This window comes from Schistocerca serialis, chromosome 9 (genome assembly GCF_023864345.2).
Source record: "Schistocerca serialis cubense isolate TAMUIC-IGC-003099 chromosome 9, iqSchSeri2.2, whole genome shotgun sequence".
Taxonomy (NCBI): Eukaryota; Metazoa; Arthropoda; class Insecta; order Orthoptera; family Acrididae; genus Schistocerca; species Schistocerca serialis.
The window spans coordinates 350,561,530-350,589,438 of NC_064646.1; the positions used below are offsets into that span (position 1 = coordinate 350,561,530).

A 27,909-nucleotide genomic window follows, 5' to 3' on the forward strand; every position below is an offset into this window, starting at 1 on the left:
CAACCAACGGTTGCTTCATCAGGAAAGAGGGAAGGAGAGGGAAAGATGAAAGGATGTGGGTTTTAAGGGAGAGGGTAAGGAGTCATTCCAATCCCGGGAGCAAAGCTTTTGTCTGTGTATGTGCGATGGGTATGTGTGTGTGTGTGTGTGTGTGTGTGTGTGTGTGTGTGTGTGTGTGTGTGTGTGTGCAAGTGTATACCTGTCCTTTTTTCCCCCTAAGGTAAGTCTTTCCGCTCCCGGGATTGGAATGACTCCTTACCCTCTCCCTTAAAACCCACATCCTTTCGTCTTTCCCTCTCCTTCCCTCTTTCCTAATGAAGCAACCGTTGGTTGCGAAAGCTTGAATTTTGTGTGTATGTTTGTGTTTGTTTGTGTGTCTATCGACCTGCCAGCACTTTTGTTTGGTAAGTCACATCATCTTTGTTTTTAGATATATTTTTCCCACGTGGAATGTTTCCCTCTATTATATTCATAACTAATTGTTCAATTGTTTAATGACTCGCCAAAAATGTCAAGTTATCACAGTTATTTGTAAATATCATGTTACTAATAACTAATTATTGGTATTAAAACTAAATTACAATTCACATACTCTTGTTAACAGACCCCCAAACACCGATCAAACAGTGTTTTTGTGCTGATTGCACTAGTTATGCAGAGCAGGAGAGATTTAAACAGGATTCACTAGTGTGGTGATCTGTATCTACATCTACATCTGTGCTCCACAAGCCACAATATGTTGCATGGCAGAGGGTACTTGTACCATTGCTAATTATTCCCTTTCCTGTCCCACATGCAACTGTAGGGAAGGAAAAATGACTGTTTATGTGCTCCAGAACCAGCCCTAACTTATCTTATCTTGTGATCATCATGTAAGGTGTATGTTGACGCAAGATGTATGTTGATGATAGTAGAATTGTTCTGCTGTCTGCCGAAAATGTTGGTTCGTTAAGCATTCTCGATAGAGCATCATCTCCTTTCCTTCCAGCCATTGTCATTTGTGTTACAGAATGTTGCCAAGATACAAGCTTATTGATCGAACCTACCGGTAATAATCTAGCAGCGCATCTCTGAATGGCTTTGTATCTTTCTTTAATCTGAGCTAATGAGGATCCCAAAGACTCGAGCAATACTCAAGAATAAGCTGAACTAGTGTTCTGTGTGCAGTCTCCTTTATAGATGAGCTCCACTTCCCAAGAAATCTCCCAATAAACAGAAGTTGACCATTCACTTTACCTTCAACTGACCTTATGTGCTTGTTCCATTTCATATTGCTGTGCAACATTTGACAAAGATATTTAATTAGTGTGACTGTGTCGAGCAACACACCACTAATATTATATTCAAACATTACAGGACTGTTTTTCCCCACTTACCTTTCTTTACATTCAGAGCAAGTTGCAGTTCATCATGCCAAAAACAAAATCAGTCTGTCATCTTGTTTTCTCCTCCATTCGTTCGTTGACAACACTTAAGTGAATGAAATATTTTACTCTCACTGAATTGATGAATATTGGACATCTACAAAATGAACAAGTTCCTTAATTTTAGCATGTGCTCAGGTTGGTTCCCACTGACTTAAATACACAGATGGAATCAGAGTTTGAGATACACCAGAAAATAATAAATTGTGTTCAGCAGTGTTTCCTGCAGACATTCATTAGCACAAATCTTTTCCACATCCTACTAGGTGGATACCGGGCTAGTCCCCACGTCCCGCTTCAGTTACACAACTCGCAGACATTTGAAACACATTCACACTATTTCCCGATTTACACTAGACGCAGACAGCTGGGGTACACTACTTCCATCCCTGGGGGTATGGGTTGGCGGCAGGAAGGGCATCCGGCCATCCCTTAAAATTAACCATGCCAATTTTGTACTTAACCCTGCCGACCCTGTGCACAATGCGGGATAAAGGCAGTAGCAGAAGAAGAAGAAGAAGAAGAAGAAGAAGATTAATTAGCACAAGTCATTTGGTATCATGGGGTCTGTCTTTATGGTAGAGTGCTTCTGCCTCCGTCCACTGCATAGTCGGCTGCTGTGGCCAAGCGTTTCTAGGCACTTCAGTCAGAACCGCACTGCTGCTACGGCCGCAGGTTCGAATCCTGCCTCGGGCATGGATGTGTGTGATGTCCTTAGGTTAGTTAGGTTTAAGTAGTTCTAAGTCTAGTGGACTGATGACCTCAGATGTTAAGTCCCATAGTGCTTAGTCATTTGAACCTCCACCACATAGCACTGAAGAGGAGTCCAACTGTTGAACTTGACAGGTGTCAAACTATAGCATTTTGTTTCATCCTATCGGTTGACCATGAAATTTTTTATTCAGTGCATTTGTTGCAACATGTTAAGAATTAGTTGGACAGCCATTATGTTTGAACCATATGCATTGTCACTTGCCCAGTGCTGTTTCTTCTAGAAAAATGGGTGACATATTTGTGAAAATGGTGGGCATGCATTTTTATATTTAATGTACCTGGAATAAAGTAATTTCCCACAATGTAATTTCCTGCAATGCCACACCATATATCGTCTACTGTCATTGCTGTTATACATGACATCAGTGGGAATTTCCTGCTACCTAGTAATACACACTAAGTAAATTTACACGACTGTAGTTAGCAAACATTTCAAAGATGTAGCACTGTCTCTCAGGTATTGCAAAGCGAAGTGTCAATGTTCTTTGTGACATTTGAAATTACGATTTCAAATGTGTAAAGGAAGGAGAAAGGAATGGAATTTATGTTGATGCAACCTGTAGGTTTGATCAATAAGCCTGGCTGACGCCACATTCCATGGTGATAAGCCTTACGCCATGATGTGGAATGTGTCACTGACTGAAAGGCTTCATGTGCTCTGTTAGTTACTGTTAGATTCTTCATCCTTTGTTTGGCATTCGAGCTGATCATTTGCACCATTGTCCTGATAGCGCTGTAAATGCATGGCACGCTGGACACAAGCAATTGGGGTATATATGTGTTATAAAACCACACAGTTTGGACAGCATTTGTTTGTCATTCACCATAAACTTCTCCTCAGTGGTGTACACACCTGCAACCATGATACACTGAAGCAGATATCACTTGACAGCATGATGGATACACAGCACATATTGTGCTAGCTCTGCAGTGCAAATAAGGAAATAGCCAGAAGGCTTGGAACAGCAACTGTCCCTGGCACTACAATAGTGGATTCTAGCTGGTTTGCCTTGTAATTTTAGCACATTCCTCAAAAAAATTTTTTTTTTTTAGTTTTTAATATGATCGTTAACAAATGTCATACAACAATCCTGATATTTCAAGAGCTTTCAGATGCTATTGGAAATAGTATACCATTTTATTTAACAATATTATGTGCACCCTTCTTTATTTCTGATCTAATTAAGCATTAGAACCAATGTTCAGGGATACAGATTTATAATTTATTCCAAACAATAATTAATAGATGGCCAATATTCTGTGTCCAGTTGTGATAAAACTGTTTAATTGTCAGGATGTCAGTAGTCCAATTTAAAATAGAGCAGACTGCAGGGAACATCATCCTGATACAGGAAAACTAAGGCTTAACATCGCCGTGACAAATGAAGACCACAGTGACTGCCTAGACTTGCTTTGAAATGGCCATGGCCAATTCTGTGCCCCATCCTTGTCCAGTCTCGGCTTTTACTCCATTTTTAATGCCTTTGATTAATATTTAAGCTGTGTGAACAGCATCACAGGTAATTTCATTCTGTTACTTCATTACAATCAGGACTGAATTTGTCTACTTATCGTTGGCCTGCTATGTTTCTCTGTTGGACATTGTGTGTCAATAATTTCTACTGACTCATCATCAACGATAAATTAAACACAGCCTTCTTGCCTTTTTTGTGGCTCCTGAAAACCCTGTAACTACAATCACATACACTGAAATTTTGCAGTATCAGCAAAGGGCCATTAAGAGCAAACTGAGGGGAATTTTGGTGCTATAGAAGTTCACTTGGGACATATTTGATCATCTATGTCATTGGCTTGACTTAGAAACCAGCACCTTTCACTGTTTTCCCACCTGTAGCAATATTTAACAAGAAAGACCATTGCAATAATATATAACCTCGGCCCAATATGAAAGAGTGGACACATGATCTGGTGGCTCAGGATACAGAGGGTGTAGAGAAATTTACACAGTGTTGAGGCAGGGGCTTCAGTGAATGTGTTAGATTTATAGAGAAATTGTAATCTGATACTGTAAATCGCGTTTCTAATTAGTCTTCTCATCAAGTGTTTTCCCAGTTGCCAGCCAATAGGATAATTAATGTTTTGGAGACTAGCCATTTAGAAGAATATAGGGCCTAGGAAACCAGCCATTTATGCAGTTGTTTAAAGTGTTAATGGAACATATGTAATTGATCTATCTCCAAGCACAATACATACTGCTTCAAGATTTATTTGTCATTTTTACTTTAGTTCTTTGAAAGATTACAAATTTTTAAATAATGGTGGCAGAAAGTATAATTATCCTCCAAAAAAAAGTAAGAAATGAGTTATTGAGCAATTTCTTCCACTTGAGCTTCCAAAATTTCTTGTTCACTCAACATAGGGGTATATTTGTTGCAGAACTACAGCAAACTGTGACACACACACACTAAATTACGTTAGTGTGATCATGTTGACTAAGCCATAAGTCCACTAATGTTTCTTTTGAAATAATTCTAGAAATTGACAACAGAATGCAACACCAGTCAAGGGACAGAGAGTGGGACGTACGTAGATTGTTCTCACATGAAGTGATAAATGGCTCACATGCAGAGAAAATTCAGCCCAGTCTTTTTAACACGAAGTATTGGCCTGAGCTATGCTGCGGCTTTGTCTCCCAAGCACTATTGACATTTTTACGCATCCCATTTCAGGGACCCTCACACTGCTGCAGACGAGTCACTTCCATACTCCAGTGAATAAAAACTTTTTCAAGTATTCATCATGCAACATTGTTTGGTATCATTTGCAATAAGCCTAGTTTTGATACCTTGAACCATTTATCAAATATGATGATTGTTATGACGAGATGATTTCCAATGTGGAGGGCCCGAATTGGGTGCACTGTGTGCAGTTATCCGCCAGATATAAAAACCAATAACTCGAGAACTAATCGAGATATTGTTCTATTCTCAGTTTTAACTAAAACTTCAATACGTCATATATATTTCATAACAGCAATGTATGAGCGCACACAAAGTCTTTGCGTTTTTGCCTCTACAAACTCTTTAAAAATTTCATGCCATGCCTTACTTAATTTGATGCAGTGAAGTAACTAAGACAATAATACAATGAAATTCAGTCCTTTATCGAATTGAGATATTAGATTATAAGATGTGCAAAAATCAAGATCCCCCCCCCCCCACACACACACATACACACACACACACACACACACACACACCGAATAGTCTCTCAGCACAGACAGCACCATTAGACAAGCAGTATAGTGACAACAAAGCCGCACTCAGCATTGAATGCAGAGAGTGTGTCTGTAGCAGACAAAGAGTTAATGGGATATTTTATTTCAATTAAGAACAAAGTGTCCAGTACCTGTGGTCTAGGGGTAGCGTCTTTGATTCATAATCAAAACGTCTTCAGTCCCGGGTTCGATCCCCGCCACTGCCTAAATTTTGATAAATAATCAGCATTGGCGGCCGAAGACTTCCGGCATAAGAAGTCAGCCTTATTCTGCCAACGGCCTTGTGAAAGAGGGCGGAGGAGCGGATAGAGGTTCAGGGCACTCTCTTGTCCTACGGGTGGGAAATTGCCCCTAAAGGCGGAAGAATCAGCAATGATCAACGACATGAGGATGCAGAAGGCAATGGAAACCACTGCATTAAATACACGTAATGTGTATTCACAGGACATGTGGCCTGTAATTGAAGAAGTGTCATGATGATCTCTCCATTGGCAAAAGATTCCAGAATAGTCCCCCATTCGGATATTCGGGAGGGGACTGCCAAGGGGGAGGTTACCATGAGAAAAAGATTGAATAATCAACGAAAGGATAACTTTCTACCAGTCGGGGCGTGGAATGTCAGAAGCTTGAACGTGGTAGGGAAACTAGAAAATCTGAAAAGGGAAATGCAAAGGCTCAATCTAGATATAGTAGGGGTCAGTGAAGTGAAGTGGAAGGAAGACAAGGATTTCTGGTCAGATGAGTATCGGGTAATATCAACAGCAGCAGAAAATGGTATAACAGGTGTAGGATTCGTTATGAATAGGAAGGTAGGGCAGAGGGTGTGTTACTGTGAACAGTTCAGTGACCGGGTTGTTCTAATCAGAATCGACAGCAGACCAACACCGACAACGATAGTTCAGGTATACATGCCGACGTCACAAGCTGAAGATGAACAGATAGAGAAAGTGTATGAGGATATCGAAAGGGTAATGGAGTATGTAAAGGGGGACGAAAATCTAATAGTCATGGGCGACTGGAATGCAGTTGTAGGGGAAGGAGTAGAAGAAAAGGTTACAGGAGAATATGGGCTTGGGACAAGGAATGAAAGAGGAGAAAGACTAATTGAGTTCTGTAACAAGTTTCAGCTAGTAATAGCGAATACCCTGTTCAAGAATCACAAGAGGAGGAGGTATACTTGGAAAAGGCCGGGAGATACGGGAAGATTTCAATTAGATTACACCATGGTCAGACAGAGATTCCGAAATCAGATACTGGATTGTAAGGCGTACCCAGGAGCAGATATAGACTCAGATCACAATATAGTAGTGATGAAGAGTAGGCTGAAGTTCAAGACATTAGTCAGGAAGAATCAATACGCAAAGAAGTGGGATATGGAAGTACTAAGGAATGACGAGATATGTTTGAAGTTCTCTAACGCTACAGATACAGCAATAAGGAATAGCGCAGTAGGCAGTACAGTTGAAGAGGAATGGACATCTCTAAAAAGGGCCATCACAGAAGTTGGGAAGGAAAACATAGGTACAAAGAAGGTAGCTGCGAAGAAACCATGGGTAACAGAGGAAATACTTCAGTTGATTGATGAAAGGAGGAAGTACTAACGTGTTCCGGGAAAATCAGAAATACAGAAATACAAGTCGCTGAGGAATGAAATAAATAGGAAGTGCAGGGAAGCTAAGACGAAATGGCTGCAGGAAAAATGTGAAGACATCGAAAAAGATATGATTGTCGGAAGGACAGACTCAGCATACAGGAAAGTCAAAACAACCTTTGGTGACATTAAAAGCAACGGTGGTAACATTAAGAGTGCAACGAGAATTCCACTGTTAAATGCAGAGGAGAGAGCAGATAGGTGGAAAGAATACATTGAAAGCCTCTATGAGGGCGAAGATTTGTCTGATGTGATAGAAGAAGAAACAGGAGTCGATTTAGAAGAGATAGGTGATCCAGTATTAGAATCGGAATTTAAAAGAGCTTTGGACGACTTACGGTCAAATAAGGCAGAAGGGATAGATAACATTCCATCAGAATTTCTAAAATCATTGGGGGAAGTGGCAACAAAACGACTGTTCACGTTGGTGTGTAGAATATAAGAGTCTGGCGATATACCATCTGACTTTCGGAAAAGCATCATCCACACAATTCCGAAGACGGTAAGAGCTGACAAGTGTAAGAATTATCGCACAATCAGCTTAACAGCTCATGCATCGAAGCTGCTTACAAGAATAATATACAGAAGAATAGAAAAGAAAATTGAGAATACGCTAGGTGACGATCAGTTTGGCTTTAGGAAAAGTAAAGGGATGAGAGAGGCAATTCTGACGTTACGGCTAATAATGGAAGCAAGGCTAAAGAAAAATCAAGACACTTTCATAGGATTTGTCGACCTGGAAAAAGCATTTGACAATATAAAATGGTGCAAGCTGTTCGAGATTCTGAAAAAAGTAGGGGTAAGCTATAGGGAGAGACGGGTCATATACAATATGCACAACAACCAAGAGGGAATAATAAGAGTGGACGATCAAGAACGAAGTGCTCGTATTAAGAAGGGTGTAAGACAAGGCTGTAGCCTTTCGCCCCTACTCTTCAATCTGTACATCGAGGTAGCAATGATGGAAATAAAAGAAAGGTTCAGGAGTGGAATTAAAATACAAGATGAAAGGATATCAATGATACGATTCGCTGATGACATTGCTATCCTGAGTGAAAGTAAAGAAGAATTAAATGATCTGCTGAACGGAATGAACAGTCTAATGAGTACACAGTATGGTTTGAGAGTAAATTGGAGAAAGACGAAGGTAAGAGAAGTAGTAGAAAGGAGAACAGCAAGAAACTTAACATCAGGATTGATGGTCACGAAGTCAATGAAGTTAAGGAATTCTGCTACCTAGGCAGTAAAATAACCAATGACGGACGGAGCAAGGAGGACATCAAAAGCAGACTCGCTATGGCAAAAAAGGCATTTCTGGCCAAGAGAAGTCTACTAATATCAAATACCGGCCTTAATTTGAGGAAGAAATTTCTGAGGATGTACGTCTGGTGTACAGCATTGTATGGTAGTGAAACATGGACTGTGGGAAAACCGGAACAGAAGAGAATCGAAGAATTTGAGATGTGGTGCTATAGACGAATGTTGAAAATTAGATGGACTGATAAGGTAAGGAATGAGGAGGTTCTACGCAGAATCGGAGAGGAAAGGAATATGTGGAAAACACTGGTAAGGAGAAGGGACAGGATGATAGGACATCTGCTGAGACATGAGGGAATGACTTCCATGGTACTAGAGGGAGCTGTAGAGGGCAAAAACTGTAGAGGAAGACAGAGATTGGAATACGTCAAGCAAATAATTGAGGACGTAGGTTGCAAGTGCTACTCTGAGATGAAGAGGTTAGCACAGGAAAGGAATTCGTGGCGGGTCGTATCAAACCAGTCAGTAGACTGATGACCAACATGTTGCTTTATACAGATCAAGAACAATAGAAGATAAAATTTGCAGATAGTATTTTGACAGAAATTTTCATCAAATTTCTTGAGACACTGCTTGCTGCAAGTGATGATCTAATGTTCAATTATTGAACATTATTCTGTTCCAAATTTTCTTTGTTTTAAATAAGCAGGAACAGGAAACAATCATTGTATTTGATAGCCAAATTTGGTGTTATTTTTTTGACAATTTCAGTGCTTTTTCTTTTTAAAGGATTTTGTTGTTTTTTTTCTTCCCTTTGTTTTTACAAATTCAGTGTTTATTTTTCCCCCTACCTGTTCTTTTTCTTGCCAATTTCGCCCCTTTTTTTCCCTCCAAATTCATATACCAAATAAGGTGTTATTTTTACCCATTTCGGCATTATTTTCTGCTAATTTTAATGTTATTTTTTCCACAATCGGAGCAATTTTGTTGCTAAATTCATTGTTTTTGCCAGTTTCTGTGTGTTTTTTTTGCAGTCTTCATTTTTATTTTTGCCCAATTTGATATTTTTTACCAAATTGGTATAATTTTTTAGGATGTTGGTACTAATTCTTGCCAGTTTCTGTGATTTTGCCTGATTTGACATTAGTTTTTTTCCAGATTCAATGTGGGGTTTTTCCCCATATTCAGTGTTACATTTTTTTCCTAATTTCATCTTACTTTTTTCCATATTCAGTATTTCTTTTGCCAAATTCAGTCTAATTTTTTCCAGATTCGGTGCTTTTCCCCAAATTCACTGTTTTTGCCAATTATAGTCTTTTTTACCCATTTTGATGTGTTTATTATTAAATTCGTTGTTTTTATTACCAAATTAGGTATGTGTATTGCCAAATTCAGTGTTTTTTTGCCAATTTCGGTATTACTTTTTTGTTGATTTCAGTGCTGTTTTTGGCATTGCATCATAGTTATGTGGGAGGTGAAGTGTCATTTTCAGATTATACGAGAACCTCAGTCTTGAGGAAAAAGAATAACATAATGCAGTTTCAACATTCAGTTCTTATCGGTTATGAATATTGGTAAACTATTGTCCTCCAATTTTTTATTTTTCATACAGGAAAGGGGCAAATTGTCGATTTCAAAAGAAAACACCAATTGGGTGTTATTTTTCGCGTTACCGTTTTTGCAAGATTTTCCCATCTCTATAAATAAGTCATGGATATCAAATTAGGAGTGCTTTTAATTTTTGCAGAAACTATACCCATTTCATGTATGAAGTACCACCTGCAACAACGTATTTTTCTGCATTTACAGCTGAGTAATAAAGTCAGTGAAGTCCCAGCACGCCTTCAGGACAATAAGAAAGAACTAGAAAATAAGCTAAAGGAATATGATAAACTTTTGCAAATGAAACCTGCTTATGAAAGAACTGATATCATGCGCACCAAGGAGATACCAGAAATGAAGTAAGCACCAGTTTCATGCTTTCACCTTCATATATTCAGAATGTATGTTAAATATTGACAAATATTAAAATATAGTCACGTAGTTTGTAGTTGCACTAAATAACTACAGATTTAGAATAGAATATTTGAAATCTAGAATTACCAAAACCATTTTCTTATCTTGCCACAAATTGACTTTGTAGAAAATATGAGTAGACATTAAAGGGAAGATGAGCAGTTATCATAATAATAGAAAATTGTGCATTGCCATAAATGCACAAGAAGGCACACCACATTTTCAGTAAATATTGTGCTACCAGGTGTACCGGTATGAAATGAGTGTTAAGATACAAATGTGTCGATACGGAACATTTGTTGTGAACGAGCCTTAATTTTTTTTTTTTTTTTGGTTGGTGTGACATCTGTCAAAGATATTTAGTATACATCAAGTCATGGAACAAACAACATCATGTTTTCATCGTGTTAACAATATCGAATTTTGTATCTGAAAGTGATGATTTGCGAAAAGCATTAATTTTTTGTCTTCATTTGGAAAAAAGTGCTGCAGAGTCCCATCAAATGCTTGTCAAGGCATATGGCAATCATGTTCTATCAAAAGCAACATGCAAAAGATGGTTTCAATGGTTCAGAAATAATTATTTTGATGTAAGAAATGAAGAACGTGGAAGACCACCAAAAAAATTCGAAGATGCTGAAGTGCAAGCAATATTGGATGACGATGATACTTTGAGTCGGAAGCAAATGGCAGCAATGCTAAATGTTGCACAACAAACAATTTCTGACCGTTTGAAAGCTATGTGAAAGATCCAAAACTGTGGAAAATGGGTGCCACATGAATTGAACGAAATACAGATGGAAAACCGAAAAACCATTTGTCAAATTTTGCTTCAGAGACCTGAAAGAAAACCAATTTTGCACCGAATTGTTACTGGTGATGAAAAATGGATTTATTCTAAGAATCCTAAATGGGAAAAATCATGGGTTAATTCGGGACAACCATCAACATCGACTGCAAAACCAGATCGATTCGGCAAGAAGACAATGCTCTGTTTGGTGGGATCAGAAAGGTGTGGTGTATCCTGAGCTTCTAAAACCCAGTGAAACTGTGAATACTAATCACTACAGACAACAGATGATCAATTTGAAGTATGCATTGATCAAAAAAAGACAAAAGACCAGAATGGGCTAGAAGACATGGCAAAGTATTTTTTTTACATGACAATGCACCTGCACACAAAGCAAAACTGGTTCAGGATACAATCAAAACACTTGGCTGGGAGCTGCTACCCCACCTGCCGTATTCATCAGACTTGGTCCCTTCTGACTACCATTTGTTTTCGTCAATGGGACACGCAATGGCTGAGGAACACTTCCTACGAAGAAGTTGAAAATTGGGTGTCTGATTGGTTTGCTTCAAAAGACAAACATTTCTATTGGCGTGGTGTCCACAAATTGCCTGAAAGGTGGTCAAAATGTATAGAAAGCAATGGTCAGTACTTTGAATAAAATGATTTTACTTTTCAATTCAAAATTAGTGTTTCATTTTCTCAAAAAAAAAAAAAAAAAAAAAAAAAAAAAAAAAAAAAAAAAAAAAAAAAACGCTCATTTCATACCGGTACACCTGGTAAACACATGTCTGCTTGTGAAATTCTATTGGATTTAAACAGTAAATTGATAACTTTACTGGTTATTATTCATCTTACAATAGTGTATTTCCGTGTTTTCAGAGAGTCACTTCATCAAACAGAAGAGGCTTTAGATGCAGCTCGGAAACAGATTAAAGATTTGAAGGAGCAGTTACTGGGTCCAAAAGCAAAGGAGCAGATGGCAAAGGATATCCAAGGAGATGTAGTCCGCATTGATCAGTTGCAGACAGAACTGCGCCGCATAGACAAAGAAATTCAGGAGCTGCAGTCTAAGATGCCCACAGGTTGATAAAATATTATTGGACCTCTTCCAACAGTCAATTTCCTATAAAACCAGTCTTTTATTTTAAGAATCTGCCATCTTCAACTGCCCATACACTGATGAGCCAAAACATTATGACCTCCTGCTTAATAGTCAATTGGTTCACATTTAAATGCAGTGCAGTAGTGATTCTGCATGGTGTGGATTCCTACAATTCCTTGATAAGGTTCCAGGTGAATGTGGCACTAGATATATACACGCAGATCAGCCTTTTTCTCTAAATTATGGGTCATTGGTGCATGAGCTCAGGGCTAATGCCCAAAAGTGTCCCATATATGTTCTGTCAGATTCAGATTGAGCAAATCTAGTGACCAAGACATCAAAGTGAATACACTGTCATGCTCCTCAAACCACTGTAGCATAATTCTGATCTAGCAACACAGAGAGTTATCTTACTGGAAGATACCACAGCCCTTGTGGAAGATATTAAACATGAAGCAATGCAGGTGGTCCATATAATGTTTTCGTGGTCCCCAGCTGTGATGGTCCTTTCGATTACTACCACATCCCCTGTGGGATCCCAAGTGAATATCTTCCATAGCATAATACTGCCCTACCGGTTGCATCTGTAGAGTGGTACACATTTCGAGCAAACTTTCACCTGGATGAATGTGCATGAATACAAGTTCATCATGCAAGTGTAACAATAAACGTGATTCTTCCAACCAGGTTACACATTTCCATTGATCCACGTTCCAGTCTTGATGATACCATGCCCACTGCCATTGTAATTGAAGATGTCGTTTGGTCTATTAGGAAACACACAGGAGTTTTCTGCTGCAGAGCCCAATGTTCAACAATGTGCACTGAACTGTATGCTCTGTACCTACACCAGCATTTTACTCTCTTTGTCAAATCTGTCACATATTGCTGCCTTTCCTGCTTTACAGAGTAGGCAAGCTCCCTTCACACTGCTTCAGACACTTTCCATACCTGACACAAGATGTGCAGGATGGGAGGAGAGCATGACAGGGAGTAGGTAACTGTAAATGAATATTACACATGCTGCATAGATATCACTGAAAATGATTTGGGGCTGCCTACATAATCAACTGAAACACAGATGTCCATTAACCAATATTAAAGGTATTTAAAATTTCTGCATTAAACTACTAGAACATACATATATCACAGTACATATTTCATTTTATTGATATGAAACATAATCATTTGCATGCTGTGTAACAACGTCACAATTTTAGTTTGCTTTCTAGATAGAAAGTCTTTTTATTATTCAAGTTACTGAGGCATGGCTTCTATTGCGTCGTTTTATGTCTGATTTTCGCTTACGCCAGGAAGTATTATCTGTTAGCACATTTCTGAGGTTCACTTTGATTTCCAGCACTACACATTTCTCGATGTGGAATATGATGCAATATAGTGCCACTAGCGTTTCTTTACATACTTATGGCTCAACATCTTGTGTGTGTGTGTGTGTGTGTGTGTGTGTGTGTGTGTGTGTGTGTGTGTGTGTAGTATTGTGAACTTAATGGCTTGATTTGGTTTTCACTTGATCTAAAAATTTTCTCTTCATTTGTGGTTTGTCATCATTTTAGTGATGTTAGTGGGCACTTATTTAATATATAATTGAAATAAAGGAGAAGTATGAAAGTCCATCTAAGTGGAAAGTATTGTAGAAAAAGGAGAGGTGGTAATGATGAGTAAATGTAGTGAACCGTGAATTCCAAGAGGAGGAAAGAAGAATGTGTTGGTAATAAAATGGAAGAACGGGAGAAACAGAGATGAAATGCAGGAGGTGGTGGTTTACTTTTGTTACTTTTTTCTATGTGATGTGTTCAGTGATTTTACATAATGCCTCGTTTCAAATATTTATCTGCTCATTAATCAGCTGTTTATTGTGGTTTAACGCTTTGTACAATAAATTGCAGTTGTTTCAAAGAAAATGCCTTTTTTGAATGCTGCACATCGAAATTTTTATTTTTATTTATGCACCCAGATGCGTTTCGCCTTCTGCACATAGAAATTTTTATTTTTATTTATGCACCCAGGCGTGTTTTGCCTTTTTTAGAAGGCGAAACGCGTCTGGGTGCATAAATAAAAATAAAAATTTCAATGTGTAGCATGCAAAAAAGGCATTTTATTTGAAACAACTGCAATTTATATACAGCTGCTGCGAAAATGGCCACTAGAAGGAACGTACTTTGTATAATGTCCTTAAAAAGTGAGATGTCTGTGTGTACTTATGTTTTTCTGTTGTGCTTAGCCAGTAATATTCCTGTTTAAGTTGATCTGCAAATTGAGAGGTTAGTACTGTATTTCAATGCTCTGGTGTGTTCTTTATACTGTCAAAATCATCCTGGTGTAGATTTCGTTTTAGTCCTTGTAATTGAACTGGTAGATATCAGGTTGTTGGTATTAGTCTCATTTTGGTTTTTGAGGTGTGCTCCTCTATTGAATTATTCTTAATGTAGGCAACATTAATCCCTGAGTTTTATTACTATATTTACCTGAGTATAAGACGAACCATCCTGTTTTTTAAGATGTTCTCTGAGACAAAAATTTGTTTTTAACACATCCTGACTAATCCGAACTACTAACTGTTTTATTGATGTAAAGTAACTGCCAAAAAGTCAACATTATGCATCTCTAAACTTTCACCATTTATTAATTGTCTACATTTTGATAACACTAGGAGAAATAAAATACGCAGAAACAAATGGTTTACATTAATTTTCAGACCATTTGCTTTTCTGCCTTTCTTGCATGCTAACGTTGTTGTTTGTGGTATCACTATTTGTAATAGCAGTAATAATAATAATAATAATCATAATAACAACAATAATCATTCTAATAGCACAGCTGTGGAATTATTAGCTTTTTTTTTGTCACAAATATTTGGCGGTTTCTTCCAAGTATATTGTTATTTCTGAGGTTGTCATTGTGGTGGTACCTGAGAACACAGCTGTTTTTTTACTGAATACATATCAGATTTGTATTACATACTGATGTGGGGAATGTTACAATGTCTCTTGCTTTCAAACAAATCACTTGCCCACTGCTCTTTCATTGGCTGTGTAGAACCAGCTGTCACTTCCCCTTCCATTCCCATTATACATCATGGCGAGTGTCAGCAACAATGTAGCAAGAAGCACTTAAGTACACCACTGCCCCCTATCTATACTTTTACCATCTCCTGCAGAAATTGGTACTCTTGTTGAATATTTGTCCAACTTTATTCAGTTAGATTCGAACTAAAACTGAACTCAGGCAAACTGCAGTTTAAATGTGGCAGATGTTCATAAAAATCCAAAGTACGTAGTATAGAATCTCATGGTTGGCAATGCAAAATTTACTTCTCTCTCTAACTCCCTTCGTCACAGTTATCTTAGCTCTCAGCCAAGTTGGTGGCACTATTCGCCTTCCAACCCTTCCATAGTGCTGAGCTTGAACAACTGTGCAAAGCAGACTGCAATATCTTCTAGTGTGCAGGTCATATGTGACAACACCAACTGATACATAAAAAAAAGATCACAACTACGATTCTCGAACTTTCTCTTCTCCCACATTCTAGTGTCATCTGTTGTTACTATCTATACAACAGGTTTTTCCACTGTAATTTATTCTCGCGGTAACAATTACAGTCAGTTTAATGTGATTTATTTCTTTTGTTAGACATTTCATTCTGGATTAATTTTCCTTCATATTTCAACTGAATATCATCATCATCATCATCATCATCATCATCATCATTCTCTAAAGCTGATTAAAAGGTGGTAACGTTTTTACCCGGTGTTCTAATATGTAAGCAGCGACCAAATTTCTCATTTGCTATTTACCTTGTAAATCACTACAGTATCTCATAACGAAATATAATATTGGTTCTGAATGAACTAATGTTTTTCGGAGGACAATATTTCTGATTTTGAACGTTACCTTTATTTAAAAACTGGCATTAATGTTTGGATGTGGTATCCATACATGCATGACAATGTTTTCTGCAAACCTGTTCAGATACAACAAACAATCGTAAGCTGATAGAATTTAATGCTATTTCCTCCTGTGTTTCACAAAATTGTCAAATTTTTAGTCAGAGCAATAGGCTGATGTAGTGGCTAGTTCACAGTTTCTCATGTATCTCATGCACTAGCACCACGCAAGTTAGTACCACATGATTGTTCAAGCAATATCGATGCCGTATCAAGTGCTTTGGTGTATTGGGAAATCTCAAGCGAGTATTGTTGACAGAGCCCTGCTCTTCCAAATTCTTCAAAATAAATCTGCACATCACCTCAGCAACCAAAGTTTCATCCCTAAATGTAAGACAGCCTCTATAAATGTGTGACTATCTCTATATACTCTGCTAAATGATGTAAAAATGTTGACCTCAGCAGCAATAGTTTAATCTGTGAGTATAAGACACCCCTGTATTTTTCAAATGGTGAATTTGGGAGAAACCTTATCTTATTGGGTAAATACAGTATATTACTATTTATTCACTTTGTAAAGAACCACACTGCAGCTACTGATGGGAGTCACTGTTCCTTTATTAACTGAATGGCCTTAGTCAATAGCGACTTCTGTTTTGGCACAGCCAACCTAGCCAACCATAGTTAGCAGATGAATTCAGCATGTATTCATACCAGTAAATGAAAGTAGACACAACACACAAAAGTTTGCCAGGATAAGTCTTACTAAATTTCAGGCTGGCCACACTTTTTACTGTACAGGCACTTTCGAGACTCAGAAAGCGGATTTTGCAGTTTGTTCTGCTGTTTTTCAATGTCACAGCATTTTGCAACATTTAGAATCATTTTCCGAATCACAGTACTAACCTCTCAATTTGCAGATCAACTTAAACAGGAATATTACTGGCTAAACACAACAGAAAAACATAAGTACAGAGAGACATTATACAAAGCACGTTTCTCGTAGTGGCCATTTTCTCAGCAGCTGTATAGAAATTGCAGTTGTTTCAAAGAAAGTGCCTTTTTTGCACGCTGCACAGCGAAATTTTTATTTTTATTTATGCATCCGCTCTGTGTTTTGTAAAGACAGTAATGCAACAAGTAACCAATATCCATAGCTAAAAATATATTATTTGATCCAGACGGCTTGTAATCATTACAGCTGATGTCTACATCTCTCAGCATACCCCATTCTTCAGTTTTTGCACTAATTACAAGGGTTTTTTTTATGTTTGTTCCACAACTTGATCTTCAGATCTGATGGCTGTCCATGAATACTTACATATTCTTTCTCCTTCTTGTAAAACGTGAGAGTTCGTAGCTACTCCAGTGCCTGGCTGTTTACCAGAACCCCTCAGTGCAAAGGATTGTCACTGGATGAAATAACTTTTTTCTGTGGCATTTTTCATGTATCACAATTTTATAAATTACAGTATACTGCAAGCACACAATAGAAACCAACCAAAGTTCTCATTGTATATGTTGACATAAAACAAAGCCAGCAGTGTGGGAGCTTTGGCATCATCACTTGAAACACATGCATCAAGTGCAAAGTTTCAGCTGGCTGAGTATAGGGGTAACCATCCAGTGTGACCTAAAGCACATAAAACAGTTTTAGAAAAAGCAGATACCAGGCTGAGATTCATAGGAAGAACGTTAAGGAAATGTAATTCATCCACATGCCACTGGTTGTGAAGTAGCCATTGAACTTGAACATGTTAGTTGCTGATCATGGGTACCTAAAATGTTGTGTAGAAATAGCAACAGAGCTGGTATATGACATGGCTGCTTTTGCAGGTTGCCCTACCTCTAATGAGATAGCATAAGCCTTTGAAAGTTCTGGAGTAGGGTTTGTTGTGTAGGAGAATTGGGCAAGTCTTGCTCCCTAGCCTTCCACAGAAATATGACCCCTGTGGAAACAGCTTGTGAGGGGATGTGGCACAAGGGCGGACAAAAATGTTGTGTAAGTTGAATGAGTGGCAAAATACCACTTCAATAGGTGAGGGAAACATCATGGGTAGGATGTACCTCATTTCTGGGCACAACGATAGATATGGTTCAGTTGTTTTTTTAGGAGTGGTGACAGGGTTAGGGATGTGTGAGGATATAATGTGTGAAATCTGTTTGTGGACTTGATTAGGGGGATGCTGCCTGTCTGTGAAGGCCTTTGTGAGGCCTTCAACATAATGGGCAAGGGAATTCTCATCACTGCAGGTATGCCTTCCATGAATGAATGGCAGGACTAAATGAGAGTTAGTTTTTGATGTGAAATAGATGACTGCTGTCAAAATGCAGGTACTGTTGATGGTTAGCAGGCTTTATGTGACAGAAATATCGATGACGCCGTCTTAGAAGTTGAGGTCAACATGTCAGAAGAGAGCATGTTGAGCTGAGGATCACCGGATGAAGCAGATGGGAGAGTGTGTGTTGAGAATGTGGAGAAATTGGCTCTGGGTCCAGATCTTGCCTGGACCAAGCAAGAGTTTTGGGAGGCTAGGAAGTTTTGCAATAGATGATGCATAAATACATTGACATTGGAAGACACCATGTGTGTGTGCCCATGCCCATGCCCCAAATTTTAAAAATGAGCTGCACATCTGTCATGGCTGTATTCATACCGTTATCTAAATCAAGCCCACTAACCGTTGACAATACCTGAATTTTGTCAACTATCATCTCTTCCACACAAACTAACTCATTTAGCCTTGTCATTTGTGGATGGCATTTCTGCAGTGATGACAATTCTGTTGCACAGTATGTTGCAGGGTTCACAGAGGACTTCACAGAAAGGCAGCAACTCCCAAATCTAGTCCACAAACAGATTTCACACACCATATCCTTACACACCCCTATCACCACCAGTAATAATTACTTGCAAATGAGCATTCCCCTATTGCCAAATACCATCCCAGACTAAAGCAACTCGGCCATGTCCATCAGGGCTTTGACTTCTCTATCATCGTGCCCAAAAATGGGGGACAACCTACCCATGATCCTTCGCTCTCCTCCTGAAGACCTACATATCCTTGCCCATCCCTACGCCATTCCCACTCTCAACCCCATTCCATATGGCTCACATTCCTGTGGAAGATCCAAGAGCAAGTCATGTTCAATTTGTCTACTCAGCACACCATGCTCCAGTCCTGTCATAGGCTCTAGTATCTCGTCAGTCACCTGCAAAAGCAGCCACGCCATGCCATGTTGCAATTTCTGCACAGCATATTATGTAGGTATAACCAGCAACCAATTAATCAATAATGAGGATATCCAGCCCAGTTGTCAACTGTGTGGTTATTGCCACAGCATGTTTTGGGACAACATTATACCATTTTCAAGAACAAGGAAACAAGATAAAACAATCCTCCTTATACTGGCAGATATATAATGATTACAGATGTCCCGAGTTAAACCTAGTTTTAAAAAAATTATGACATTAAGCCTCATGAAAACATAAAAACAAGCTGCACAGGGAACATTGTTAACTAAAACCATAAAACCTGAATCATCACAAGCCGGTGCATCCACTATCCCCAAGGTACAGTTGCAAACTGAAAGCTGCTGCCCTGACCTGCCAGTGATGATATTTACTTGAAGCCTATTACTCAGGACCAAAGATACTACTGTCTCTCATTAAATCTTTGAGAACCGTCTGTCTGGTCCTAGCGCATTCTAACATAAAATTCCCTTTATGCAGCAGTCTGAATGGAAATAGCATGTGTGAATCATATGCCATTAGGTAAAATACATTGGTGGCTGCTTCTTAAGGAAGACATCATTAAAGGGTGCCCAGAAATGCCCTTTAGACACTGCCACCCTCTGACGCACTTCCCTTCCAAGGCACAACAAATCTCTACCTCCTCTAAATTTGATAGCGACCACCCTTTTGCTTCAGTGCGCGACACCGTCATTCTTTCTGTTATATCTCCCAACAAATGCTGCTCATTCTTGAGATGCTTTGCTACAGCTGACAAGCTATTCTCTCCATTATTATACTTTTTAAATCTAACTTTAGAATTTCTTCCCGTCTACCCTACATATCTCACTTCACAATCCTGTCATTTTACTTCATACACACCTAATTTTCTCATCAATTTCTCACCTGTGTCCATCTTATGCCTCAGCCTCTGTCCTGATTTGTGTCCATCTTGAAAGCAGTTCTAACGCCTTTCTTGCTAAACCACCTCACTAATTCCTGTGACTTGGTCATGCAATATGGCACAACACTATATTTGTCTGGACTTTTATCATCTTGCTGGTCACCATGCTTAGCTGCTACATCCAAACGATTTTCTACCACTATTTGTCTAAGGGTTTTCATTTCCTCATTCTTGTTTTCCAGACTTAGAGGTGTGGAATTAGCCCTGTGCACCACATTTTTGAAAAGTGCTATTCATTTTTGTTGGGGGTTCCATGAGGACTTACTATTAACTGCCCCTGTGAACTTGAGCCTCCTAAAAATTCCTGTCTTGATTGTATTGGTCCTCAGGTCCAGATAATTTAAGACTCCATGTTGTTCATGCTCTACTATAAAAACTATGTCCTTATGCATATTATTGAAGTCATTCATCAACTCATTTATTTCTTCCTTGGACCTCTGATAGACTATGAAAATATCAACAACATATCTCCTGTACATCTGCACTTTGTCACTGTATTTAACATTTGCCTTTAAAAAAGCTGTTTCATACTTATTCGAGATGATGTTTACCATCTACCCTGCTAGTGCACATCCCATTGCTAAAACTTTATCCTGTACATAAAACTTACCATTGAACTTTTAACTCAGGACGTCTGTAATTCCTATATGTCTGCCAGTATAAGGAGGATTGTTCTATATGGTTTTTTTGTTATTAGCACTTGAAAATAGTATAATGTTGTCCCGAAACATATTGTGGTAAAATAATCACACAATTGGCAACTGAATATCCTCAATATTGCTTGAACAACAGTTGTATGACGGCTTCACATCAGTTACCCAGTGACCAGTTGTGCACTAGAATGAATGGTCACCTTCAAACTGTGGCCAAGAATAGAGTTGACTACTCAGTAACAGAGCATGCTGCTAGAGTTCAGTATTTGCTTCACAACCTGTGCCATTTTGACCCTTCACTGCCTCCTTACTACCCCCTCCCCCACCAACACCAGCTCTTCTGAACTACACTGATGGAAGTCATCCTTGCAACACATCCTTCACTTCCGTAATCCTCCTGGCCACAATTGATTCCTCCATCCTGTCACCTTCTCCCAAACCACTCCTGCATGTCATTGTCATCGTGTGCTGCACAAACCCACTACCTTCAGTGTCCATGTGTTCCATTCCTATTTTGCAGCTCTGTGACCTCCTGCTAAGACATCAGATACCCTTTCCCAGCTCCACCTGCTTCTCCCCTTTTTTGCCCTCTAACCACACCACCCGACACAACCTCTCCATCCAGTCTACCTGCCAAACTGCTTTCTTGACATTGTGTGTCCAGCTGCTCGGAGTGGCCGCGCAGTTTGCAGCTGCACAGGTGTGTGGGGGCGGGGGAGAGGTGCAGCTGTAAGTGTAATCTAGTTCATTAACCCTTTCGCAGGTCGTGGAATGTATTTCTTTACTGTGTTGATATAAATGTGTTGTACCATTTCTGTACACTCTTGGCATCTAGTAGTAGTCCGCTGCATGAAGGGTAAGGGAAGTATACGCACTACCAAATGACGTTATTTTAAAGGCCATTAGGAAGTATGCATACCACTAAAGTAGTTTCTGCACAAGACATGTTCACAGGTCTTTGTCTAGTGGCTAGCTTTGCTGCCTCTGGATCACGGGGTGTCGGGTTTGATTCCTGGCCAGGTTCGGGGTTTTCCCTGCCCAAGGACTGGACCATTTCATCGTCATCATCATCATCATCGTTGTTCATGACTGTGGCTAGATTGGATTGCAAAAAAAATGGACTGTGTCAAAATTGGGACTTTGTACAAGTGCTGATGACCACGCAGTCAAGCGTCCCACAAACCAATCATCATCATCATCATCATCATCATCTATGAGACACAGGAAGTATACTTACCACAAAATTAATATTTCTTTTGGAGACTTGGGGAAACATACTTATGAACAACTTAGTGGTTTTACACAATGTTCATGATAATATGTCTTACCCCCTCTGGATGTTCCTGACATTGTGCTAGTACACTGCAGCAGGTGTATCAAAAAATCTGCTATAGCAATCAGTTTCTTTTTGTCATGAGTTCACTACTTTGAAGTTGAAACATATTGTTTGTTTCTGCAGTACATATTATTGTGACTTCTATCAGCAGTCTTTGTTATAACACAAAAACTGAGCACTTTATCCACCATCCGAAAGGGCATGATCATTGTCTTGTAGGAAAAAGATGGAAGCATTTCAGCAACGGCAAAGTAAGTGGTCCGTGTGCCACCGTGGTGAAAGAATACATGCATGGCAAAATGGTGCTATCCAAAACAGGCACCAAGATAGTTGTGGGCTGTAGTGATGGGTAAAAAATGGCTGCAGAATAGACATGCAGCTGTTAAACTACTGACAGCCTAAATAAATGTGTCTCTCCACTAACCACTCAGCAAACATTGTTGCACACGAGCCTCTGCAGCAGGTGTATACTCGTGCATCCATTCTGACCACTGTTCATTTGGGACAACAGCTGGAATCTGCTCGCTTATGCTGCAACTGGACTTCCACCGAGTGGTGACTGATGGCCTTTTCAGATGAGTCACTTGTATGCTCCATCGGACAGATGGCCATTGGCATGCACGGCATGAAATACCTGAAAGCAAATGCCCTGCATGAATTATGGTTTGGGGAATGTTTTCATGGCATTCCCTAGGTTATCTTTTCATGCTGGAAGGCACAGTGGATCAACACAAGTATGCATCTGTCCTTGGAAACCATTTCAACCCCTACATGCAATTTTTGATTCCTCGTCGTGATAGCATCTATCAGCAGGACAATCCAATGTGTCACATGGCTCAAGGTGTATGTACTTGGTTTGAATAACTGCAAGATGAGTTTACCATACTCCCCTGGCCACCAAACTCCACTTATTTAAACCCATCAAGACTCTGTGGAGCCACATTGATCGGGCTGTTCGCTCCATGGTTCCTCAACTGAGAAACCTATCGCAGCTGGCCATGAAATTGGAGTCGGCATGGCCTGGCCATGAGTTGTGCATGGATAGCCAAATGCTAAGGGAACTGCTCGCGATAAGAGGGAAATCCGGTTTGAGTCCTGGTCTGAAAAAAATTTTCATTGTCGTCCTTCCATTCTACAGCTGATGGTTGGCCATATTCACAATTACAAATACATTTAATGTATTCATTGACTCAAGCTTAATTACTCCAGTTGACCTTAGGTAAATATAATAACATCTTCCTAAACATAAGCTGTTAAAAACTGCACCTCTTGTTCAACTTTTTAATGTGTCGATTCTGGTTTAGGTAGCCACCTTGCTGTGCACACAGAAATTTTAAACATTTTCGTAAACATGGGACGATTCTATCGAGGAGGGATTTAAGAATACATTGACATTATAGTGGAAACTGATGAAATGATGGTGAAAGTGTCTTGCAGAATTATGATGTTATTGGCTAGCATTCAGACTATTCTAGGCCATATAAATGATACTGAACCTCCAACATTTTTTGGCTGTAACAGGATCGTCACGCTCCATGGAGGAAGCCCTGGCAGAGCAGGAGGAGCTTCGAGCACAAGTCAGTGCTATTCAGCGTGCACTCCACATGAAACAGGAGTCACTGAGAAGGCATTCAGAGAGAGTCAACCAGCTGAGGGAGCGCAAAAATGTACTTATGGAAAAGAAATTGAAGGTTTGTTCTTCGGCCATTGAACTTTACTCACACATCTAAAATGTGCATCTTCTCTTAGATTCTAGTAGGTGTATGCATTATAAGGGTAACTTCAAAGTTCTACGCACTATAAGATATAACTGAAGAAAATAATTTATTTTACAAAATAACTTTACAGGCCTTCCATATAATCTCAGTTCTTGCTTATGACAGCTTCTGAACATTAGCAACTTCTGTATTCCGGATAAGAAACCTTCATTGTTGAGCTGCCTGGTAACTTGGCTGACCTCTCCGAAAGCTTCATCAGTTGTATCAAAACATTTTCCGTGGAGTTGTTCCATCGATTTGGTAAAAAAAAAAAACAAAGTCTGATGGGCTCATATCACGACTGAATCGTGGGTGGGAAGTATTTCCCATCTGTATTTGTCAAACGTTTCTGCCACCGATGTGGCAAAAGGGTGTCTTGCATTATCACACAAAATGAGGACACCAGCTGCAAGCATGTCGGGCCTTCTTTGAAAAATTTTCAGGTGCAAAACATGTTGCAGAAACAGCTCGTAGTATGCACCTGTTACAGGCGTCCCCTGGGGCACTCTGTTTGTAGCTATGACTCCATTCACACCATACACAAAGATCATCATCATTTTCACCCTTAATTGTTGGCAGCAGAATTTTTCGAGTGTCAACAATTGGAACTTTTCCATTGTGATGACTGAGACTTAAGTTCTGGCTCAAAATCTCATAACCAGGTTTGATCGGCTGCAACAATCCTGATTGGAAACTGTTTTCTTTCTGTTCCATAATTGAAACAGTTCTCCTGCAATTCTTTTTTCGACCTACTTCCTGCTCTTCACTCAGATCATGCTGAACCAATCTGACAGTAACTTTCCCGTCTTCATCTTCTCAGTCATGAGACTGTAAACTAAAATGACAGACATTCAGGCCTCGCATGAAATTTCACCGTAAGTTTTTTGTTGATCCTCTCTCAAAATATAATTAACAATCACTTGAGAGGTATAGCGTGTTGGAGTTGATGGCCTTCCACCAATTGGTTTCTCCTCAGTGCTTACCCGACCTTAACAGAAAAGAGCAGACCACTGTGATACTTTGCTTTGACCCACCACACTATTCCCACACACCTCTCTCAAAGCATTGTTCATTTATGTTGGTTCTTTCCACTTAGGGATACAGTTTTGATGTAGGAATACTGGTCACTATTTCTAATCTGACCTGACTCTGTTTCAACTTCCGCTTTAAAACTGAATTACTCAAAACACAACCACATAAGCTAGTAAACACATGTACAACTGTCACACACAAAATCTCACTTGCAACTGACGCTTTTTCAACTTGATCACGCCACCTTTAACGGTTGTGCATGCACAGTGTGCCGAACTTTTGGAACGACCCTCGTAAATAGCATTCTCTACTGTATATGGGCTGCTTTTCATTTTAGTTTATAAAATTAGGCCATGTTGGTGCTGTAACCTTATATTGTATAGTTCTGCATCTTTCAAAATAGTACCGCTGTGAAGAAGGCACTGGACTCGTGTTCTGAAGGAGCAAGGTACAAATCACCCTCTGGTGTTGGCATGATTTCCCTGTATTTAATGACCTGCACATTGTCAAGATACTAGTTTTTAATCTCACTTATCTGCAGTGTATCAGAAAATGATATTATGAAGTTGAAAACAAATGATGACTTACAACTTCAAGAATTGATGTTGATGTCCACATTCAGACACTGACGGGGCAAAAAGATCGCAACACCAAGAATGAGTTGTGCGATGTAAACAAAAGTAGGTAGACATGTTTCTACATCTGAAAGATGATGTCTATTCAAATTTCACATCAGTCACATAAGAGTGGCACTAGTAGCGCCACTATGAGAATGCAAATGAGTTTTGCTTTAAATACACGATGTAACAGTAGTGAACATTAATTACTTTTTACATTGGACATGGTGAGTTAAGATTAGTCCATAATGTCTTTAAGGCCTCACTGAGTTTGTGTAATAGGGCTACTAGGAGCTGGATATTCCTTGTGTGATATTGCAGAAAGACTTGGCAGGAATGTAGCCACTGTACATGATTGCTGGCAGTGGTGGTTACAGGAATGTGTGGGCGCAAGGTGGCCAGGCTCTGGATGACCACATGGCACTACCGAGGGGGGAGGCCATCGTGTTCAGTGTATGGCTCTGTTGTATCATACTGCATCTGCAGCAGCAAGTGACGCAGTGAACTGTTACAAATCGGTTACTTCAAGGACAGCTCAGAGTCAAATGCCCTGCAATGTGCTCTCCACTGATCCCAAGCCACCACCATATGTGACTTCAGTGGTGTCAAGCAAGAGCTCATCGGAGGGCAAAGTGGAGGTCTGTTGTGTTTTCTGATGAAATCTGGTTCTGCCTTGATGCTAGTGATAGGCATATGTTGGACAAGGAAGAGGCCAGTTGAGGACATGCACCCAACATACCTGCATGCGACACACACACTCGACCTACAGCTTGAGTTATGGTGTGAGGTGTGATTATGTATGACAGTAGGAGCACTCTCGTGGTTATCCCACGCATCTTGAATGCAAAATTGTATGTCATTCTGGTGGTTCGACCTGTTATCCTGCCATTCGTGAGCAGCATTCCATGGATTGTTTTCCAACAGGATAACACTCACCTCTATACCGCTGTTGTAATCCAACATACTCAACAGAGTGTTGACGTCTTGCCTTGGCCTGTTCAATCCCCAGATCTTTCTCAATTCGAGCACATTTGGGACATCATTGAATGATAACTCCAGTGTCGTCCACAAACAGCGTTAACCATCCCTGTATTGACCGATCAAGTGCAATAGGCATGCAACCCCACCCCAAAAACTGATATGCAGTACCTGTACAACACAATGCATGCACATCTGCGTGCTTGCATTCAACATTTTGGCAGTTACATCAGTTATTAATGTACCAGCATTTCACATCTGCAACAGCTTATGTTGCACTTACATTTATCTGTGATCTTGAAACATTAATCAGCTAAGTATGTTACCTAGAAAAATGTATTCCTGAAATTTCTTCATTCTACATTAATATATATAGGTTGCCACTCTCCATAAAGGTGATACGCCGAGCTGCAGACAGGCACAATGGAAAGGCGCCTCATTTTTAGCTTCCGGCCAAGGCATTCTTCAGCAAAGAAAAAAAACACAACACACACACACACACACACACACACACACACACACACACACACACACACACACACACACACACATTCCCACAAGCAAGCACATCTCACGTATACATAACCACAATCTCAAACACCTCAGACCGGAATGCATTCTGGTCGAAAGTGCCAGAGAAGGCATTCGCGCGCGCGCATGCATGTGTGTGTGTGTGTGTGTGTGTGTGTGTGTGTGTGTGTGTGTGTTTGTTGGTCATATGTCCCATCAGATTACGTAAGGATAGGGAAGGGAATCGACCATGTCCTTTTGAAGGAACCATCCTGGCATTTGCCTGAGGTGATTTAGGCAAACCACGGAAATCATGGGTTTGAACCATTGTCCTCCCCAGTGCTAACCCACTGTGTTATCTACTGCGCCACCTCTCTCAGTCATCGTGAGTGGCAACTTATTTTTTTCCTTACTCTCTTGAAACTGCATGTTTGAGGATTTGGGCATCCATATGAATAACCAACTGTTGTTGTTGTTGTTGTTGTTGTTGTGGTCTTCAGTCCTGAGACTGGTTTGATGCAGCTCTCCATGCTACTCTATCCTGTGCAAGCTTCATCATCTCCCAGTACCTACTGCAACCTACATCATTCTGAATCTGCTTAGTGTATTGATCTCTTGGTCTCCCTCTATGATTTTTACCCTCCACGCTGCCCTCCAATGCTAAATTTGT

The 27,909-nt window shown here is 39.7% G+C and overlaps 1 protein-coding gene across 1 annotated transcript in view; it reads left to right on the forward strand.

Annotated features, from left to right (window-relative positions):
* Positions 1-27,909, forward strand: part of LOC126419037 (DNA repair protein RAD50) — a 263,592-nt gene that overhangs the window by 164,692 nt on the left and 70,991 nt on the right. Inside the window, exons 16-18 of the mRNA XM_050086099.1 lie at positions 10,154-10,305; positions 12,033-12,235; positions 23,867-24,036. Of these exons, the coding sequence (XP_049942056.1) occupies positions 10,154-10,305; positions 12,033-12,235; positions 23,867-24,036 (525 nt within the window). The remainder of the gene's footprint in view (positions 1-10,153; positions 10,306-12,032; positions 12,236-23,866; positions 24,037-27,909) is intronic.